The sequence below is a fragment of the Lepisosteus platostomus genome, chromosome 1, assembly GCF_059453375.1.
Source record: "Lepisosteus platostomus isolate fLepPlt1 chromosome 1, fLepPlt1.hap1, whole genome shotgun sequence".
NCBI classification, from domain to species: Eukaryota; Metazoa; Chordata; class Actinopteri; order Semionotiformes; family Lepisosteidae; genus Lepisosteus; species Lepisosteus platostomus.
The window spans coordinates 64925513-64948146 of record NC_142611.1 but is presented as its reverse complement, the minus strand read 5'-3'; the positions used below and the strand labels follow the sequence as shown (position 1 = coordinate 64948146).

The 22634-nt window shown below is 46.7% G+C and overlaps 1 protein-coding gene across 4 annotated transcripts in view; it reads left to right on the top strand.

Moving 5' to 3' along the window:
• The window catches only part of hoxc4a (homeobox C4a), an 84957-nt gene that overhangs the window by 54059 nt on the left and 8264 nt on the right, over positions 1-22634 (top strand). For 3 of the 4 annotated variants that reach the window (XM_088633562.1, XM_088633563.1, XM_088633566.1), the window contains 2 exons: positions 3710-3910; positions 15357-18250. In XM_088633562.1, coding sequence (XP_088489688.1) covers positions 3710-3910; positions 15357-15465 — 310 coding nt within the window. In that variant the 3' untranslated portion in view covers positions 15466-18250. Of the gene's footprint in view, positions 1-3709; positions 3911-15356; positions 18251-22634 lie in introns of those variants that run through there. The other variant, XM_088633564.1, reaches the window with a different exon arrangement.

Here is a 22634-nt window from a genome sequence, read left to right as displayed (position 1 = left end):
GTGCTTTATTGAAGTTTCGGACGAACGGCGAGAAGGCCGAGGTCACGCGGAGGCCACATTTTCTATCCCATTAGGCATATTTCAACCGGCCTGCCTGACCTTTGCACCCCGATGACCTGACTGTCTCTCTCAACGTGTACCTTCTGTGTGTGCGCGCCATCCTAAAGGTTACCGGGCTCAGTCAGCGCTGTGCCCCCTTTGTAGATATTTTTTTTTCCTGGGAGGGGTTGGTGGGGGGGGGGGGGGGGGAGCATATTAATGAGTCAGGAGATGGGAGGCAACTCAATGCGTGTTGGCGCATTGTGGCTCTCCGAGGTGACCCCCGAAAACAAAAAGGAAAGACAGTGCACGGGGTGAACTAGCGGACAAGCCCGTCCTTAGTCGGAGCCCTGTAGCACTCAGCAGCAAACCCGAGGGCCGGGATGGGGCTCTCCGCGGTGTTAAAGCTCGCGCGTGACAGGCGTCCCCGTGCATGTGAGTACAGAGCTCGACCTTAACTCTCGGCTTGTTCAACCGTCTTGTTTCCGAACAGAAGTGGACCTGCAAAGTCCAAATGTGGCAATGATGACCACAGTTCTGGAGAAAGAAGGAGTGTGTTGGAGGTGGGGTGGGGTGGTGATTGCGGGTGTTATCTGTGGCAAACCGGTCGAAAACGAGCCGTCTAGGACCCCGGTTTAAGATCCTTCAGTGCCTGTAAATGAGCACGTTACGAATAGTAACGAAGACTAGTAAACAGTCGAGAGACAGACCCACACATGCGCAGAGAAGCCTAGGGTCGCTATACAACAGAAACGATTCTGCAAAATCTGATGCTCATGAAAGTTGCATTCTAATACGATTCATTATGTGGGGGTCTTACTCAGATGTGCGAAAAAAGAAAAATGTCGAGGATCTGAAAGTTTCTTTTGAACAGCCATTTCGCTGTATCTACCTCTCACCTTTTCTTTATATAAAGGTACTGACTTACCGAATTAAAGAATTTCTGGTAATAAATCTATGCAGGTGTTTAATGTGTGATCAAAACTATCAACAAAAAATAAGTTGATAGCTGTGCGTTGATTTGTACTGTAGCCGTTATCACTGTGGTAGTTTTGCCTAAACTTTCGATGTTTTTTTTTTAAATAACGGATTGATACTGTCTGTGTTTTTAAGAGGTGGAATGTCTTTTAAATATAATTGTCAATGCCCGGTCACAATTTCTTCTGCGTGAAGCTTTGTACTCCTGGCGTGTTCGTCTTTCCAGAAATCTCTAGCTGTCCTTTTTGTGCCCTCAGTGCGCATACCTGTAGCACTGTTTTTTTCATATAAAAACCCGAAAATCTGATTAGATGTTATTTTTCACTCCGAAAACACTCAGTTGAATCTGTTGTATGATCTCCTATGAAATCAGCGTCACATCCTAACAGACACATCGCACAATTATGTCAAACAATCCTATAATACGTCGAATTTCAAATTCCCCTTTTTATCAGATTGCATATTCGCAAAACTAAAACAAAAGTCACAATCACGTTCAATACACACATTAGTCATAGCATTAAAGTTTTGAAACGTTAAACCAATGCCTGAATGGCCTCTTCATCAATATAAACGGGATAGATACTATTCAACACTATTACTGTAATATTTACAGCCATCTAGGATTCATCACTTGACTGCTTGTGTTGTTGTTTGTTTTTCCTTCGATGGGAATTACACTCACTAAATTATATGTGCGGCAGCCAAGTTGCGTGAATTACGATATTACAACTGGAAAGTGCCACAGGAACGCGGGTGTAACTCATCTTTATGGTGCCGTCGTATATCAAGATCGAGTAATAGAGTTGTATGGGGTTCCTAATCTGCCATTCTGATTTATTTGAGCGGGCAAGAAACCAAAACTTTTCTTCCTAGTTTTTTTTAGGAAACGGGACGCCTTTTGCTTCTCCAAACTGTAACACTGTAACAGGGATACGAGAACATAGTATGGCGCTTTCTAACACGTTACATCGCTCTGAATTCGGCGTAATGGCCCAGAGCTCAAAGGTTAAGATAATGGTTTATTCTCGATTTCCTGCGAGAATTACTTAGGCTCTGACACAGTGACCCTGCGTTTGCGGTAACAGAATCCAGGCCCGTTTAAAACGCAATTATCTCGTTTGAACTGTATTTAGTCTCCTATATGTGATTTTTCACAACAACGCCCCAAAGCTTGGATTAGACATTATGTGCAAAGACTTTATACTATACAGGGATTAAATGGCTGTATATCCACGTCTTTGAGAATTTGATCTTGTGAATTTCTCGTTTAAGCAACAAAGAAACGCTCCCTAGAGTACAGTTTTTAAGCAACTTACATGCTAATATACGAAGTGCGCGGACTTGTCACGAATTTAAAAGGTTCATTCAGCTATGAAGGAAGAAACCACTCTGTTCTGCGTATCTCCTCTGAAAATGTATACTTTCTAACTCCACAAGAGATTTTTTTGTGTTGTAACAGTGTCCCCCAAAACATTTTACAATTTGGTTTCAGACATTTGTTAAATTACTCTTATTTTATTTAGCACATTTTACACAGTGGTTTAAATATAAAAATTCCAGAATACAGAAATTATTATTGATATTATTATAAGACAAATAGTTACTGTCGATACACTGGGTAATGACTGCCTCCCACACGCACACAGACACAACCCTCCGGCTCTGATAGAACGCACAGCTACTAAAAAGTCAGACAGCGAGTTAAAAGTCAACACAGCGTGTGTTGTCATGCAGTGTAAAAATATGTAGACCTCTCACATGTTAAAAAAGGTGTGCACTCCGCTAAGCAAACAATTACAAAAGCCTGCCTTTCCAAAAAAAAAAAAAAGAACCTCAGAATGCATTTCCACAGGGTGTGTCTTTTGGGTCAATCCCCATCTTCCAGGGCTGGCAGGAGGTGAGCTCGTGAACTGAACCTGCCGCACAGAAATGAGATCAGGGAGAGGAAGCAGAAAACCGGACATGTGCTTTACAGCGAGAGCGAGGCTGTCTGGTCAGTGCCCGCTTACAGACATGCCCGCGAGAGTCCTCGGGGCCAGGCACCCAGCAGCAGAGAGGTGACTTGTAGTAAGTAAATGTTCTACTGTATGGGCTTTTCATACCTGTTAAAACGTCATGTCACCGAAGGGAGCGTGAATGAAGGCCAACCAAAAAGCTTCGCGGCGTTGCTTCGGAAACACTTCATGACTTACTACACGCCATGAATTTAAAGTATACATATTGCATATTGACCTCGGAGCAGGGCCTGAGGTATACCACAAAGTGTCACATTTCGAGGGAGTTTGAGACTAGAACTCCCCCCCAAAATAAAAAAAAAGCTCCAAAGCGTCTATAATACACTGTAATGCAGTATTCACAGCTTTTTCTGGAAAGGCGGATGGGGGCGGGGGTGAGACTAGCATATGAGCAATAAGTCTTTGCCTATCTACTAAAACCCTAAACTCTTTCGCTTGGTTCATTGGTTTCCAAAAGCGCATACCGGCTTCTGAAGATTTTTGGTTACTGAGACAGGAAAACGTGTTGAGTGTTACCTGCACGAGTGCATTCTAGGGCTCGTGCTCCCTGGGACCCTGCCGGTCTGTTCCAGTACATATATAGGCTCGAGCTCGGGACAGGAGGTCCCCGGGACTTCCAGTTTTGTGACGCTTCCGATAAATATTTGAAGAGTCAATCGGGTGTTTACTTGTAGGTCGGGTGTCTGGCGACGCAGGGGTTGTGACCTTACTTTGGACATGAGGATAATTAAAGATCGTGGCGTGGACGCGCCGGCTTCAGAATGGAGAGAGAAGAAAGAAGACAGGGCCCGGGTGTGTTTGTGTGATGAAGGAGGAGGAGGAGGTGGAGACAGCGACGAGGAGAGAGGGAGTTTGGATGAACCACAAAACACCAGGTAAGAAGAAGATCGCGGGGCAGGTGATGGGGCTTTTATTTCTGTAAAACACGTGTTCAACACCTAGTGCTGGCGCTGCGACGGTGTGATGGCTTCATATACGTGCACGGTTTTGCTTTAAAAACACGAAAGGAAGAGATCGATACCTATCTGGATAGAACAATCGTTCGAGAATAAATCATAACTTCCATCTACCTGCGTGGAAATGTAAAATCGCCGCCGGAAGTTGGTGTTTTTTTTTATCTATTTGTTTGATTCTGGCTTCTGCTCAGTGAAACGCCATATCACATATCTCCGGCTCACCGTTTGAATCCGGTGGGGGGCACCTCTTCTAACGTCAACAGCTGCCACCCACTGCATTGAACTGCGCACCATTTAGGAATAACGGCAGCAGTTAGGAAAACAAATGGCTTAATTAATTGGTTAATTAAAATATTGGTGGTGGTGTTCACTCATTACCGACACGGTAATGCTGCGGGGGAACACTCTGGGTTGGCTGGCTGGGGGACAGAGATAACCACTCGCACCAGTGTCTCCCCTGTCTTATCGACACGAAGGCCCCACCCGCGATCAGAGAGGCCTCGGAGGCCCCGCGTGGGCGCACCTGCAGAATCAGACACGACGCCAGGAGGTTATCGATAGAAGAATGGCAAACCATGTCACTCCATGGTCACAGTCTTGAACCATCTTTAGCTCTCGTGGTACAAAATAAAACAGCTGTAACCCGCTCCAGGGTGCAAAGATTCGCGAATTTCGCGTTTTTCCAGTCATTGCTAGATCTCCGCACAGCATCCAAGCCACGTTTATATACACTGGCAGACAAAAGTAACGTATGAAAATCCAGTCAGGACGATTTGTGGAGGCCGACCACATAGAATGAAACAAGACAAAACTAAACCGTGTCATTCCACAATTCAATATATTCCAGCTTTGTGTTGGAGCAAAGGCTGAAGCGTGATTGAACCCAGAACACTTTAAACAATCGGCGTGAACTTGATCGAGCTCAGTAACCTATTCTTTGCAGGCATCGAGAGAGAAAGAGATTAAGTTTTAATTTCTGTGCTCATTTCCAAGAAAGTAATTGAAACGGGTGTGCAAAGTAATCTAAAATGTGTGCCTTCCTTTACACGTTAACAGAGGTTTAAGTATAAAGAAAGTGTTTGATTTTGAACCGTTTTTTGTTAAAATATGAGATTCGTGTTTAACAACATCCAGTACCCTTCGAAGCTCTTTTATTAAATGAAATAAATTATTGCTACAAAAAAACTATATCACTTGCTTCAATAATATCAATTAGAAAGCATAACGCCTTTCTGCCAATTATATTTATCCCGTACGGAGATCTTGCTTGCTCGTTTCCAATAAATATTTTTTTTTACGTATCTTCAATTTTTAAACAAGTAAAAGAAAATAGAAAACACTATGTGCCGTGTATTGCATCGTATCTGTTAATGTTTTTATCTGCATGGCTATAAATGTGTCAACGTTCGGTCGTAAATATCAGAAGTGGATATTTTGGACTACAAGTTCTGTCTCCTGAGGTCTTTGAAAGTATTTCAGTAAACTTCTCAGTCTGCAGCCGACTGACAACTGAAAAATCAAGTCTTCAGCACACTATTTATAAATGATGTGTGTAAGATTTATTATAAATAGTTTCGATCTGCGCCTTCATGTGTCTTATGTAAGAAAACAAAAGCGGACAGTTTATTTCGATGGCTGTCAAGGCCGGATTTACCTTCGAAAAATAATATTTTAATACGTAACGGCAAGAATATCTTAATATTTTCTTTGCCAGGAGGGGAATGTTTGTAAATTTAAAACTAAAAACGTTCAGTCCTGACATTCCTCGTTAGTGACGAAGAGGACTTGGTGACGTCACAATCGCAAAGCGAAGAGTGAACTTTGCCTGTTACAGGCCTTTCAATAAGTGGATTTTAGCGCTATAAAGACATTAGGGACAGACAGAGAGGGGACATCCTTCCCGGAATCCGATATCTTGCCAGTTCTCATTTACTTAGAATTAACGCCAGGTCGAGACGACTGACAAGATGCTGCGTGGATGCATATTTCACCCGAAGTGGGTAAAACACACTGCTCCACACACACACACAAAAACTTTCCGTTGTATTTTTTTTTCTGTACCCGTCACTCCCCCTCAAAGAAAATTAAATGAACGACGTGGACTTCACTTTGCTTGACTACCTACATTGTCAGCGCCACGCGCCGTGGAAGCCGTCACACCTGAGTTTACGACGCGTCTTGCCGGGTCGTTTTCTGTCAGACGGCTGACGCACGTCACGGGTCTCCGTTCCGGGCAGTACACGGTTCTCTCGTTTTGTCTTGGGGGGACGACTGCGCCTTGTACTTCGAGACGTCGTGTCACGGATCTGACCTCCGGGGAGCGGGGTGTCCCGAAACCCACTAGTTCTCAGAGCCGAGGAGAGAGGAGAGTTAAAGGGGAGAGGAGAGAAACAGTCAAGCGGAGTCGCTTGACGAGACAGAGAGGAGGCTGCGGCGCCCCGTTGGTGCTCGAGCCCCAGGTAACACATAGACGATGGAGAATCGATCACACGGATGGAACAGAGGAACACAAGGACGTTTTGTGGAGACCGTGCTGCTGGTTGGCTTGCAAAGACAGACTAGTGTGGGCGACGAACCCCGGGTGTGGAAGAGTCGAGAACGGGTTTGTGACGTTGCAACGAACGCGGTGTTGTGCCCCGCGTGCGGATTCTCGGTATAAACAGTACGGCGGAGAACAGAATGAAAGCGCCGTTTTTCAAAAGTCAACTCCGTTTCGTCACAAAGGGGCAGGTGTCCTTGTCGACACACCCGGCCTCCCCACCGGGGCTGTTTCCCGGTGTCCTGTCCCACCAGTGACCCCTCGCTACGGTTCGGCAAGAGCGACTCTCCGGGTCTAACGCCCAGAGGGCGTGAAACCGGCCCGTGTCGTCGCCTGGTCGCCAAACGTCCCCGTAGGCTGAAGGTGCTCACATCGCGTTGAATTGCTAAATGTGACCTCGCTTGTCTCTGTCACCCCCCGCCACCGGAAAATAAAAACACCAAGCAAAAATCCATGATGTGAATTCTTTAAAATATATCTTACCTTATCTTATATTTTTTTCCAAAATTGATCCTGAAAGAGCCCGACTAGATAACGCCACAGATCTCGCAAACTGAGCTCCGAGAACACGGTGTGGGCAGGTATGGCCTGTCACTTCAACACTTCAGCCAGAACATAAGTTTGTTTTGTTTTTGTTAAGCTGTTTGGTTTCTTTCTGGGGCCAAGACCGGTTAAAATCATTCTGCCTATTTAAAAAATCTAATGTAAAATATTGAAGTTAAAAATGATCCAGAACACAAAACCCTCCTTGGTATGATAATGAATTTGATGTCACTATGCTACCCCGTTGGATCACATTCTTACACTGACTTGTCTGAACCGACTGATCTTCTATCGTTTTCCCTCGGAGTTTGCCTCCTGTGAGCGAAAGTTTTATGGTAGCCGAATTTCTCATTTCCACCCACCTACCCCCTCATAAGCCAAAAGTCAAATAGAATATATTTTTTTTAATTTTTTTTGATGTTAAATAAAATCAAACAACTTCTGTAGGAAAGCTCTTAAACTGAACTCCGAGCAAATCGAAACAAAACAGGCAGAAAGTAATGCAAACGTACGGGAATGTTGAGCAGATATAATACGTATTATCAAACATTTTATTTAAAAATTATTTTTTAAAAACATCTGTATAGAATAAACGCGTTGTTTGCTTTACAGTTCTTTGCTTTTCTGATGTAGTTAAATATATTTATATATATATATGATGCTGTAATGTATCCTCAAACATATGAAAATGTTGCTTTATAGTCCTATCCGTTTACTAACCGTTTAAATAAAATACTGCAAAATAAATTGTTTTTTTAATCAATCTTAATATATAACACACATTAACAGTAATAAATACACAGATCTCTGGTTGGCTGCGCTATTAGGGAAACGAATGTAGTTGGCACTTCAACTGTATTACAGTGTCCAATGCGCTTTCAAAACGTTTTAATTCCTTTTAAAAACAGGTTTTACGTTGGGTGATCCTAACTTTTTTTTTAAAGAAAGATTTTTGTAAAAGAGGCCGTGTTTTTATCTTTAGGGTTTTACAGCAGTACTAGCGATATCAAGCAACAGAGACGAGGTGTGTCCGTAAACGCTCAACGTCCGCTTGGTCTTTTAATACAGGATTAGACAGGACAGGAGGTTCGTTCTTAAAATTAACTTTAAAAGGGAAATGAAATCCTGGGAGGTAACTAGTATTACTGTTTTTACCTTTTGTACTGCTGCTGATACAAATATAGGCACCGGTATTGCTTTAAATATCCTTTCAATGTCCTGTAGCCGATCGAGTCCGCCAAACCGGGCTGTAAATCCGAACCACAGTCTTCTCAACTGCAGTAAAACAAGAAGCCGTAAAAACGAGACAGTGATTTAAAAAGTAGGCTGTCTGCCCGTCTGCTAACTAGGCTAGCTCTTGCCCTGCATTTTATAGCCGCTTTTTGAATAGAGGCATGCTTTTCGAGACCATCTGAGAGGGGTGTTTACTATTATAGGAGTTTACAATTTCCCTATTCACAGGAGTAATAATAATAATAAAAATAATAATAATATTGATAATAATAATGACGGTAGCCCTTGGCTATTTATCATAAAGGTGACAAACAGGCTGCACAAATACCGCACACGTGGTGTTTCAGACAGCTCTGCGCACAGGGACCAAGCCGCGGGTGTGTGAGAGAGCCCCGGGCCGCGGTAAGGAGGGCTGCGCTGGGAGTCTCGGCCTGTTTTGAATCGTACATTGTCTCTCCTGGACATCTGGGAGCGCTCTGCAGCTCCAGCCCCACATTCCGCTGTTGCGCGCTGATTTATGGCAGCTGAGCTACGCCTCGCCCCCACCGCTTGCTGGCCAGAGCTGCGCCAGAGAACCCGCACCCCAGCGCGACCCACACGCATACATCTGGGGGTACAGGCGTGGAGAAGGGTACTGTTGGGAGGGGGGGTGGCAGGCATAGTCTTCCTATTAAGGTAGTGCTGTACGAACTGAACTAGGCCTCCTGTGACTTCATAAAAAATGCAAACCTACACATCCCCCAGGTCACACGAATCAGTGCTTCCCCGAGAAGGTCGCACTAGCGCACGGTCAGACTAGAGCGGCTGTTGGATGGCTGGTCTGTTCCCCGGGGCTGCGGAGGCGTGCCAGGTAACCTCAGTCGAGATGAACGCCGGAGACGGCGGCGCGCGGGGACTCCCAGCCCCCCCCGCCCCGCCCCTGCCCGCGCGCCCCGGTCGGGTTGAAACTCGGGTCGCCCTGCTATTGTCCGCGCGGCTCTGGGCGGCGTCCGAGCTGCGCAGCGGTGGGGCGGAAGTGCCATAAATCCGCGTTCTCTTGTAAAGCCCGAGGGGAACAGATGTTCCAGATCTCACTGGACTGTCCCCCCCCCTCGCTCTCCGTGTACAGGATGAGAGCCAGGCGCCTTATCATCGGAACGCTTGGGGTTCTCTCTCGCCTTCACCTCTTTGTTCTCAGATTACTGACCCCCGACTTCTCCAGCATTTTTTTCCCGTTTCAGCAAACTGCCTGTCCAAACCCTGCCATAACACGGCGCCATAGACCCATCTGTATGTGTGTGTGATGGATCTGTAGTGCCGTTTATTCAGTTCGCCACTTCAGTCGCAATGACGAAAACAAACAGTCCCGAGACGAAGCATCTTAGCTTGTTAACAGACACTGAAAGTAATAGAATTCAACTCGCCTTGATGTGCAACGATAAAATCTCCATTTATTAAATTAACAAGAAACATATCTTTGTAATTCAGAATGTTTTTTTTTTAATTATTCCTCTTCTTTAATCTGGAGCCGGCTAATTGTCCTAAAATGGGTTTTTACATCCTTCCCGAGCAGTTTGTGTGAAAATAAATCGTCCATAAAATAAAATGTCAGACTGAAATGATAATAGCACCATAAAACTAAACTAAAGGAGAAATAAACTGCGAGGGGGGAAAAAAATCTTTGCTATAAGAAATAAAGATCCCTTCAATGATAAATTCTGCAGGCACTGATCTGAGATTGATGGGTATAAATGGAGTTCTGGGATGGTGAATCTTGTTCTCAGATCTCTGTTCTCGGTGTGTTAGAAGCCAGTGTTTGACAGCCACTGGGAATGGGGCTCTAGCTGGCCAGGGCTGCAGGAAATATAAACAATCTGAGTGACCCCTGACCTCGTTGGACATGACAGTAGAACATACAGAGAACATGAAGGCGGACTGTCTGGACAGGAGGGGTGTCTGTGTGGATTTGCCAGGGCGGTGAGATGGGGTGCTGGGGTGTCGGTGTGGATTTGCCAGGGCGGTGAGATGGGGTGCTGGGGTGTCGGTGTGGATTTGCCAGGGCGGTGAGATGGGGTGCTGGGGTGTCGGTGTGGATTTGCCAGGGCGGTGAGATGGGGTGCTGGGGTGTCTGTTGCAAACGCAGGCTCCTCCCATAGGTCAGACGCCTCTCTGTCCACCATTGTCCATCAAGGCCGAGGTGAAGGAGATTCCAGGCTGGCCTGTCGCCCTCTGGGTCTGACTAGTGGACCGGTTTGCACAACAGGGGGACAGAGACTTCCTCGGGGCACTCCTCACCTTGTGGTCAGGACGCAGGTGTCCCCAGGGCACAAAGACACTACCTCCTCCCCCATCCCCCCCAACAAAGCTCAGGCTGTGGTCACTGAGAGGTCATGACCCATGAGAACCCCTATACCTGTGTCACAAAGAATATGGCACAGAATCCGGCTAGCGCGAGCAGTGTGTGTGGATCGGACACCTGGACCAAGCATTCCTTAGGTGAAAGGGAAGGCTAATGTCAGGAAACCAATTGGTAGAATAGGAGGATCCTTCTGCGGAACCGTGAATCCCACAGAATGTACAATAGAACAGGCACGATCCAAAAGACGAAATCCAAGGGCTTGGTCAATTAGGGATGCAATGAGTCCGGTAACCAGGGAAATCCGAAAGACATGGTCGAAAGGCAGGAGCAAAGATGTGATGGGTTCAATTAGGAATGAGATTGTGAAACAGTGGGAATGCAAGGGCATTTGCGGGGGAGAGTGTGGGGCGTGACAACTAATTCACGTAACAAATTCGGGACTGTACGAATTGAGTGAGGGGACTGTACGATTTGAGATGCCAGGGCTGAGTACTGGATACTACCCAACTGTAGTAGAGACTGACACCTGAGCTGTAACCTCTCCCAAAAGACAGGGAGTTCCACTGGCTGCCAGAAGGAATGTGAAGGGGGGGCTGGTGGTGTTTCACTAAACCCTGTTCTGGAAAGACGTGCGTGTGTCGGACGAGTCATAAATTACTGGCCAGTGTGTGGCTCCGCCGCGCCGCCCAGCACGCTGACAGCAATGGGAGAGGTGGCAGGCCAGTGCCGGGCGAGGCCATCTGGATGCAAAAACCTCCTCCTCTGTGATGTTCTTTTTTTTTTGCCGATAGTGATGCATTACAGCGCCTCGTTTGGGGAAAGGCTGTGCTGCTGAACATGTTAGAAGGCCCCCCCTGTTCATCTATCTGCTTTGTGTCAGTGTGCGTCTGTGTAAACCTATTTGAGCGTGGTGTGCAACATCTAACGCTCCTCCGTGCTTTCTAGGGATCAGCGTGACAAGATATTTACGTGTGCACATACAGAAGGTGGGTAGGTGAGCCAGCCCGAAACACGAGACGATAAATCCCGAAGGGATTTTATTAGCAGGGGCTCTGCTGCTGGCATGCACTTAGCAAATAGACCTTAACAGTGATGGAGCGCTCGGCTTTCCTGCACTGCAGATGGATCCAGATGTTATCAGCTGTATAGATTATCTTCATTGGTCATTCCTGCTGTCTGAGCAGTCTGAGCTGCTTCTCACCCTCCCCATGACACCGCGAGGAATAATGTCATTCAGTCCCAGGATCTCTGTCAGCCATTCAGGCAGGGCGGCCGAAACCGATTCCTTGATTATTTCGTTTTGGGGAAACCAGGAGCAGTGAAAAAAGTCAACCGGTTGACGTGGCTTGAAAGAGTTTGTGCTCACCCCTCTCCCCCCCCGCCCAGACCCTGAGCGTAGGTTGTCCGTTTCTGCCAGTAATGCAATCAAGCAAATACTTACTAGGGGGTGGGAAAGAAAAAAAACCAGAATAGCAGCTCGATTTGGATCAGCACAGGCAAAAGTGACAACAGGGGTTCACGTGAAGAACTCCTTGCGTGGCTCTCAGACAGGTGAATCAGGGGTCTCTCACTTCGCCTCCACAAAGGGCTGACTAATCAATACAAATGCTTGCAGCCCTTCTTCAGTTTTACTTGTTAATCATCTCTGTCAGTGTCTTTCCAAACCTCTTGTGCCGCAGAACCTGATCTGAATAATGGAATAATCTCTCTGTGCGACTCTGCTTTCACGGCAAGCAGTTCTTAATAACCGCACACGACTGGAGGGAGTCTTGTTTCTCAACATAGCAGGTAAATAAAAGGCTGGCAGAACAGGTAATGTCTTTAAAATCAAGATTGCCCTCCGGGACCTTTGTTTCTGCTTCATTATAACTGTTGTGTCCAGGCAGCTCTCCATTTGTCACTAGGGTGTGTGATGAGGCTGTTTGATAACCATAAACCTTCCAACAGATTCTTTTAATCAGGAGCCCACTCTGGGAAATAAACTAAATTCGGGCTGAGATACTGAGGAATTGGAAATAATAGTTTTGTGGAGGGTGGAAATAAAAATGATGTTTGTGAGATAGGCTCTCCTTCTTTCCTATGTGATAAAAACAGAGTTGTGTGTTGAGCTTTGCAGGGAAGATATTGGTATAATTTGATTTCCTTTAGGACTAAGCCCTGTATAATTAATTTAAAAAAGGCAAGTGAGGCGTAACTTTAAATTCACATTTTTGATTAAAATTAAGATCATTCGCAGTCTTTCTTCGCTTCATTACATCAACATGTTTAAGATGCACTGGCAAATCTTTACCTTTCTCAGAAAATCGTGTTGGTACCTGGTGAACTGGAGACAGTAGTGCCTAAGCCTGCTGGTTACAGAAACAGAACTAGATTTGGCTGACGAGCTTCCTAGCACAAACAAAAAGAGGAAAATAAATAGCTACACTATCTTCCAAAAGGCAATTGAAACAAGCCGTCTGTCTCTGAAACGGAGTAATAGGCGCTTGGAAATTTGCCGCACAGAAAATTGGGGTTTGCAGCTTGAGAGTCTTTGAAAGGTGGGGGAAGATGTAGCTTCTTTTTTTGTAGCTGTTGCTGGAGCCATTTCTTTGCTTTCAGAGCTCTGAAGATGAATCAGGCTAATGAGTAAACGCTTCCATGTGGACCAGGTGTGTTTCGTGCGATGCTGGCAGTGTTAATGCAGTGAAGCTATTTTGTGCCATAATTACAGCCATTAGAACCAAGTGAAAACTAGGACTGTGCAGTGATTTCCGTGTCACTTCAAAAGAGCCGCACATTGCACCTTGCTACCCCAAATTAACCCATCCTCCCCAAAATTAAGTGAGCATGTCTCCGAAATCTTGATTTGGGAAACACGTTTCTTGTTGGAGGGCGGCAGGGTGGCGCAGTGGCCAGCATTGCTGCCTCACAGAGCTGGGGCCCTGGGTTCAGGACAGGGGGTGCCATCTGTGTGGAGTTTGCATGTTCTCCACATGTTCACATGGGTTTTTCTCCCACAGTCCAATAGGTTTCTGTGAAATCGGCCTTGGTGTGAGTTTGCGAATGTTTGTGTGAGTGTGTCAGTGTGTCTTCCCCGTGCAAGACTGGCATCCCATCCAGGGTGAATCCTGCCTTGCACCCATTGCTGGCTGGGATCAGCGACTCTGTACTGGATAAAGTGGATGAAAAATGGATGGAGGGGTTTCTTGTTAGAGAACTGTCACACTCTTTAAACACTCCAATGGGTCTTGCTGCTATTCTTGCATTGTCTGCCTGTAAAAAAAACACTGAAGGAAACAACATTTGTTTCTCCCATCTCTCATCGTTTGCCTCTCAGGCCCTTGTGCTTATTTCGTACAATAATCCCACAGCTAGAACGTACCACATACCCTTGGCTCCCCCCTTCCAGGAAAGGGACAGTTTAGAATAGCCAGTGAAACATCATGTGTAGTTTCCTTGGAAAGTGGAAGGAACACAAAGTACTCAGTAGAAATTGATGTAAACACGAGGAGAACATGCAGACTCCACCCAGACAGGAACTCCAAGCTGGAATTAAACCCGGGACCCATCAGCTGTGAGGCAATAGTAATAAACGCTATGTCACCCTGCTGCCCATGGATAAATGCATCTTGAGTTTAGTCCAGAGGTCTCCAACCCCAGCCCTTGACAACTCCAATCCAGTCAGGGTACCTGCTCCTAAAGATTGGGAGCACTTTGCTTTGTTACTGAACCGCCAAGCAAGTAATCTGTTCAACTACTAGACACCTGATCCTGAAAATACAGGTCAAATATTGATACCAGATATTGGTCCCAGAAATTTTCTAAATTGATAAATTTAACAAATAACCTCCTTAATTGGTTGCAATTAAATTGATCTCTCTGGAAGGCCCGGGAGAATCCTAACCCAGTAGAAGATTGGAAATCCCTAGTCTATCCAAACTGTACTTCCTGGATATAAATACACTTCAAGTGAATCAGTTGTCAGACAAAATAGTTGTCAGTGACATCTTGATATGTCTTAACATTTACTATGAAATAAAAACTTTCAAATTGGAAATAAAACCACTGTGAATAACACTTGCTGAGCTCTTGGACTGGGTTTATGTTGCTAAAAGCAAAAACACATTGTCGATCTACTGATCACAATTGCGAGCAAGTAGATATTCATTTTTGAGACCGATCCATTTTAAAATGATCTTTTAAATACATTAAAAATAAATTCTTTTTGGTCAACTACACAATGTTGAAATGCCAGATATAAAATATTTTCAGATTTATTAAATGGAAAAGTAGTTTTATTTGTAAAACACGCAAATGGCGATCATGAATATTCCTGCTCTCTATACATTGTTAAAAGATTTTTTCCTATGGCAAATTCGTGCACACCCATCTTTCCTTTTGAAAATAGCCTGAGCACTTAACCTCCCCTATTATTACAGCGGACAGATCTCCTATCAGTGTCGGATTTGAATTTGAATATAACCTGTGGTAAATTTGTAACTCCGCGTGCTGGCGGGAGCCCTGTCATCATCCCATCACCTTCTGTTTTTATTTTTTGCAAACCACTCCGTTTATTTGCATTTATAAGTCAGAGGATAATTTGACTGTGGAGGTCAGAGTCAGAGACGCTAAGCCCTGCAGTTGTGAGTAGCTCGTTCCTGCAGTTTTCCGTCCCCCCAAAATATGGACTGTTTTCCTGTCCATCCATTTTCTGACTGCTTCTTCCCATCCAGGCTTATGGGAGAGCTGGAGTGGGGTGCACTGTGGACGGGACACCAGTCTCAGGCACACACTCACAACCGGGGCCAATTGGCCCAGAAGCCAATTATCCCACCAACATGAATGTGGACTGTGGGAGGAAACCGGAGCCTGGAGGAAACCCACGCCAACACAGGGAGAACATGCAAACTCCACACAGACAGCACCCCAGGCCTGGAATTGAACCCAGGGCCCCAGTGCTGTGAGGCAACAGTGTTAACCACTGCATCACCATGCCACCCATGATTTTCCCCAGTGGCTTCATTAAATTTTATCATTTTGATTCATGAACCTATGACTGGAGATTTCTGTGCATTAGGGTTCATCAGTACTAACAGTCCTGGGATCAATTAGCTACTGACTACCAAACAGCCTGGCTGGGCTGTATGCCTCCCTTTTGTTGTAACCTCTTTCTGTGCTCCTATGACTTCATTCACATTCGCTTCGCCCTCTCCTCTTCTGCTTCACACCCCTCCCCTTTTTCAAAAACCAGTCCTCATGTTTATATTGCACTTCCCTCCTCTGCACTGTCTGCCTCCGAGGGAGCCGCGGGCCTCTGTAACCTTCTCTCGCAAGGCGCTCCAGCAACGCGCCCTACTGCCACAGCGAGGCGATCCCGCGAGTGGCCACAAGGGGCCGCACAATGGATTTGCTCCTCCGGGTCCCTTTCGCAATTTCGGCCAAAGCCTCGGTCCAGCTGTCAAGAGTCCGCTGTGGTACAGGATGTCCTCACAATCCGAACGGCCGCGGCGAAGAGGGAGGAGACGGCCGCCTGTGTAAATTCAGTGGCTTGAAAAATGAAGCATCGTTTTCAAGGGAAAACGTCTGGCGTTTATTTCGGTTGTTTGACAGTCGACAGCTAACAAGTGCGCGCATCGCAGTTATGTCCCAGGACTTGTACTGAAACCGAGTTACAGGACCGCTGTTAGCGGACAAATCGCACAATGATCAGCACTAGCTGAATGCAATTTTAGATCCTTGCTTTTTTTGTGGAGGAGTTATCTTCAGCAAGAGCTTGACTTTGGAGATATGTTTCATGGCATGTAGGCGTTCATTTGACAGCGTATCGACGTATATTAGAAACAAATCGAAATATCCAGCTAAGAGGCTCAAATCAACCGTTTGGCTCCTAATAAACGAGAAGCTCTTGGCTCTCCGAGCACAGGGCTTTTGTCAGACCTTCTCCGAAACTGAAATTCTGCAAACCAAAATAAACTTGAACAGAATCAACCCGCTGTTCTCGTGAACACGACCATCGCTACTGCCGCTAACAATCACAGAGGTGAGAAAACAGAGATGCAGCCGGGTGGTGACGTCACCGTCGTCACGAGCGAGGGAAAGACGGCATAACTTAAAGGCCGAAAACAAAACGTGCATTCCGATAGTCTGATATGTTGAACACAAATGACCGTAAAACCCGCGGGTTGATTAAAAGTCTAGCTCCTGGGCTGTCGGGTCCCTTGTGAAGGGGGGGGAGCACTCGCGCGCAGGAGAGCTATTGTTGCGGGTACAGAGTCGCGCGGAGTGTCTGCGCCGGCGTGTCGAACAAATCCGAGGGCACGCAGAGGTCACGAGACATTATGCTGCACTCCACCCAATTATCTCGATGACTGGCTTGAAAAGAATCCTGTAATAACGCTACCGAGAGGCCAAATGGCGCTCATTATCAACAAAAATAACACAATTACACCACTGGAAGGAAAGGAAGGAGGGGGGGGGGGGGTTCTTTAAATATTTGCTTTATTGTAATCAGTTATGGCTACATGTGTAAAAGGTTCCTGCAATCACTGAAGACTTAAAGAATGCAGGGCCTACAACAATCCTCCATAAAACAGGAAGAAAAAAAGATTCATTGTTTTATAATGACAGCCACTTTTCTCTATTAAATCTTGACCCTGACTGACTGGTATAGCTTTAATTGGCTGTTTTTTTTTTAATATCTGATTCCTAACTTTGTGGCAAACATCTCAGCCAAGTCACCTGCATATATCTTCATTAGCATCACCGGTTTTCAGTTTTCCCATAAACCAATTCCGGATCCCAGGGCTTTCAAGGAATTCTTAAGGAGAGCTCCTGTGAATTTACCCTGTGTGTTATTCGTCTAGCGTGGCATTGCTGTCTTGCAACGCTGGGTTCGATTCCAGACCTGGGGTGCTGTCTGTGTGGAGTTTGCGTGGTCTGGCTGTGTTTGCGTGGGTTTCGTCCCATAATCCAGGAAAATGGGCCCTGCTGTGTGTGTGTGTGTGTGTGTGTGTGTGTGTGTGTGTGTTTTCCATAATGCGATTGAGAGTGTCCTGACTGGTGGTAATAATAATAATAATAATAATTGCTTACACTTATATAGCGCTATTCTGGACACTCCACTCAAAGTGCTTTACAGGTAATGGGGACTCCCCTCCACCGCCACCAGTGTGCAGCCCCACCTGGATGATGCGACGGCAGCCATAGTGCGCCAGAACGCTCACCACACACCAGCTATCAGTGGGGAGGAGATCAGTGGTGGTATTACAGTGTGGTATGGTGGAGCCACAGTACAGGACAGAAAAGCCATACAGGGGGTTGTGAGGTCCGCGCAGAAAATCACTGGGACCGAGCTACCCTCCATCGACCGGATATATCTGGACCGCTGCCACAGCCGGGCTCGAGCTATACTTCGGGACCCGATTCACCCGGGCCACGGTCTGTTTTCACCCCTGGGTTCTGGTAGGAGGTATTGCAGTATCAGAACACTGAACAATAGATTCCCAAACAGTTTCTTCCTCCAAGCAGTCCGCATCTTAAACAGCTCAAACTACCACCTGCACTTTCAGGTACTGCACTGTACTGTGTCCTGTCTTGGCTCTATTATAAAGTCTATTGTCTAAATTTATTGTCCATGTCTGTTTGTCATTTGTGCCTTTTTTTTCTCTAATGTTACCGGGTACAGCTGAACGAGTGAGCATTCCACTACACTTGTTGTATATGGCAAATAAAGAAATCTTGAATCTTGTGATGGACTGACGTCCCATCCAGGGTGTACCCTGCCTTGTAGCCATTGCTTACTGGGATACCCTCCAGCTCCCCCGTGACCTTGAATAGGAAGAAGCAGATAGAAAATGGAAAGAGGGATATGTCTTACAAGCCCGAGGACTGGCAGCTGCACACGATGGGCAGCAAGAGCAGAGAGCCCAAGTGCAAGTTCTTAAAAAACAGCTCCTGCACCGCGCGTCCATGTACACGGACACTCTCTCCGTGCGCCCTGATGGACAGGGGTTGAGCGGTGTTGTGTCCAGCTGTGTCTGAGATCCCTGAGCACTGCTGAATGGGCCTTATACAACACAGGGCTTAAGCAGCGCACAGGCATAAGCCCAAGATATGATCACCTCTAGCTTTTCAATGACATAAATGACTGAGCTTACCTGAGGTCCGTTCCCCCAGCTTCACCCTAGCTGCAGATGAATCTGACTTGACCTCCTAAAAGCTTACTTGGTCTTACCCGAGCCTCTCTGGCCAGAGCCCCAGATTCGGACTTCTGTACCTACCAGGGGTCCCCTGTCTGCAGCAGGTTCTATTCCCAAATTCCATGTGCTTGTCCCAGCAAGTCCAGTTGCCTGTACCACCAGCATCTTTTCTGCCACAGATTCCATTTGTACTTCTGGCTCGGCAGGCATACGGCTCTGGCTACACATTGAAGTGAACATGCGCAGGGTTTAAACAGGGCTCCTATTTGTAAAACCTGAAGGGATATTTCAGAATCTCCGAGGCACACAACAGTGTGTCCTACAGTAGCACTTGTAGTCTCACTCTCCTAAAATAAAGAATGAGAAGAAGCTTCTTCAGGATATTTTCTCCATTATTATGTTACAGCTAGGTTACAATGGGTTGTCTAGTGGTCAGCCTCTTGACAATGACAAGCAGAGGTCCAGAGAGCATGAATTTCAGGGAGAACAGGGGCAGACAAGGCGGCCAGGGGAATTGGTAGCTGTACCACAGCTGGCAAGACTGCCAGAGCTGAGTTCCCAATGCCTTGGCCTGTGAGGCTTTTGGGCTGTGATTATTGGGGTACAGCTAAGTACACACATTTCTATTGTCCAATGTGTCCTTATAAAATGCTTCCTTGTTGATGTTCTGTGCACTGTCCATAAGCATGTTGCACAAAGACTGCAGCAATGCTGTAGGAAAGTATTGAATACTCTACAATGAAGTAAATGTCCATATGTTATCCCATAACATGTATTTCTAAGTGCCAAACACAATTTGATTATAGAATGCACCTCACTGTCACTCACCTGGAAGCCTTTTAAAAAGCCTCAACAGATAAGATTTTAGCCAAACCTGACCACCCAGCCATTTAATTTTCTAACTGCTTTATCCAGATCAGGGTTGGAGGGGGGCTTGTCCTGGCAGTCAACAAGTGCAAGGCAGGATACACCCTGGACAGGACACCAGTTCATCGCAGGGCACACACAGACACAGGCACACTCAAAACATGGCCAGTTTTCCCAGCAGCCAATTAACCTGACAGGATGTCTTTGGACTGTGGGGAGAAACCGGATAACCCATGCAAACTCAAGGAGAACATGCAAGCTCCACGCAGACAGCACCCCAGGTGACGCAAGTGCTCCAGAGCTGTGAGGCAACAATGCCAGCCACTGCACCGGGCCACCCAGCCAGCCCCCACAGCCAGTTTTTCCCCCAAACGATGCTCCTGCCACAAGACAAAGTTCAAAGTGAGCCCGCTATCCTGGAAGTGTTCCAAACGTGTTGCAGATCCCACTTTCCCAATTTCACACAGGCTCAGAGCAGGACACACAACCTCCGCTTTCAGCATGAGGAGTGCAAAGTGCTTCACAGGGAGGGGAGAGATGGCCTGTAAACTGATCCCACAAAGCACAGCTCAAGGAAAAGCTGCAGATTCTTATGAAATCTGTTTGCTAAAGGCAGGTCCGTCACACAGTCTTGACTTCTGTATTTTTTGTGTTTTTTTTTTCTTCTGTGGCAGCAGCACCTCCTACATACCTCCCAGGCTTTCCTATTGTGCACCAGTCAATCAGTCATCCCGCAGGAGAGTGATTCTCAGGGGATCTTTGCAGTAATGCAAGGAAAGACATTTGTTTCTTTGTAATCCACTCAAGGAAAGGTGGTGAGGGCGGCAGGTTCACGCAACGTCAGGGTGGCACAGCTGACGCAGAAGAGTAAACAGACGCCCATGATTTCAGGTTGAATGAGAGGAGCCAGGTGGAAGGTTGGTGCCGCCCGGGCTGATGCAGAGGGACAGGTCTGAGCCAAGTGGGGGCACATGGTGGGAGTACTGGTGGGAGAGGCAGCGACGGGGAGCCAGAGCAGCAGTGGGAGGAGGGGGGATTCACTTCCAAATCACGGCAGAGAGTTGAGTGGCCTGCCATGATGCAACCCAGAAGAAGCGAAGTGGGTAATGGCGAACACAAACAAGGCGAATGGTCTGGAAAATCTCCGGCGCCCATGTAGAACGAGCCCTGCCTTCGCAGAAGGGAATGCAGATCGCGAGGGAGAGGGAGGCAGGCAGGCTTCACCGCACCGAAGACGCGAAGCGAGGGACTGGAAGAGGCGGGAGGTGGGAGTGCGGCACAAGCTGCCCGGCCAAGAGATCCTCCAATCCAATCCTGTACACAGTCGCGGACTGGAGGAGGCAATTACTGTACACAAAGGGTGGTGGGGGCGTGGAACGAGCTACCCAAACTGACATCCTGGCTTCTGTCAAGAGACGGGTGGATTAATTAGCCACATGGGCCTAATGGCAATGGCAGACGACTGACAGTGGGCCGCAGGCTGGAGGGATGACCGTGCTGTATTGTACTGCAGAAAGCTGACTATGTGGTTAGAACAGAGGGTGACAGGTGAAGATCTTTGTTTGCATTAGAGGGGGCCTAGGTAAACTCCCCCTTACAAGCCCCCTGTCACTCCCAGCTTGCCTTGCCCTGAGAGTCTGTGTCCTAACGCAGCAGGCGATTCGCTTTCCTGTATTTTTTCCACAGGACATTAAGCTCTCGACCAGTTTATTTATATTATTCTCTCAAACCAGCAGCGTTGTGCCATGAGACAAGATGTATGCCCAAATGTGCATCTCTCACAAAACCCTGGGTGTAGAACTGAATTCATAACTGCGGAGTGAAACGGTGGAGTGAAAGTTAATGTAAGAAGATTGTTAGTAATTCTGCATTGTATGAAAGCTTAATGTTCAGGAACCATCCAAAATTGCTCTACCGATAAAACTGCTAAAGAAATTAACTCCTGGTGCTTGAACTCGGTGTCCGGGTCACGTCATCTGTGTTTCATCACATTTGAATCTAGAAACGGGAGACGGTGTTAAAAACTACGTCTCCCAGCATCCTCTGAGACAAGTCCCCCGCATAGTGACTGCTCACCTTAACCTGTGAGTTTCCAGAGTCTCCCGGGGAGGAGGAGGTGGAATAAAAGGAAAATCTAAACTAAATCTTAAAGACAGTCAAATGGCGCGTTTAAGAACTTCTGTATTAGTCATATTTTGCTCAATGGCTTACGCACTTAGTAAAGAATACACAAATGATATAAGAAGTAAACCAGGTGTTTCCGGCTTCCAGATGTAGTGAAAAACAAAAAAGACACCCAGAGTGTGCTATCACACGTTTCTCCTCCAGTCTTCGGGGGCTCACACTCAGCCACTGAGACGTGAAACAGCGCGTGGAGGATTTACTCAAATTATTCATTCTTTAAGATGCAATTTGGTCGTTTGGTATCCATATGTATCAAGGAATTTCATGTGCACAACTCACTACGAGGGCATGCGTTTAGAATGAACACATCTGCTTTACACAAGGAGTGGTGGAGGTCAGGAGCAGATTACCCATCCAAGATACGAACTACAATGGCCGAATGACCGCTTCCAGCGTGAAACATCTCCGAAAGTTTAAAACATAACTGGTCACTTGTTCCACTCAGGTTTTACACACACAGGTGGACCGGATATGAAAGGAAGGCCAAAACCGGAACAGTAACCAGAAACGGGCCTGCAGCGCCCACACGACGTGTCCCGATGTGTGGGACCGCCGCCTTCCTTCGACTCCTCTGAAAGCTGTGGGACTGTCTACGCCCAGACAAACAAAACCGTCGAGCACAGGGGAATCTGTTTCTGTTTTCCCTGCTTTCAGGCTCCTTTTGCTGTAATTTGGCCGTGTGCACGCGGGGGGAGGTGGCTCGGGCTCGGGCTCGGGCTCGGGGCGAGGCCGGCTGGCGCTCGGGAGAGCGTTACTGACAAA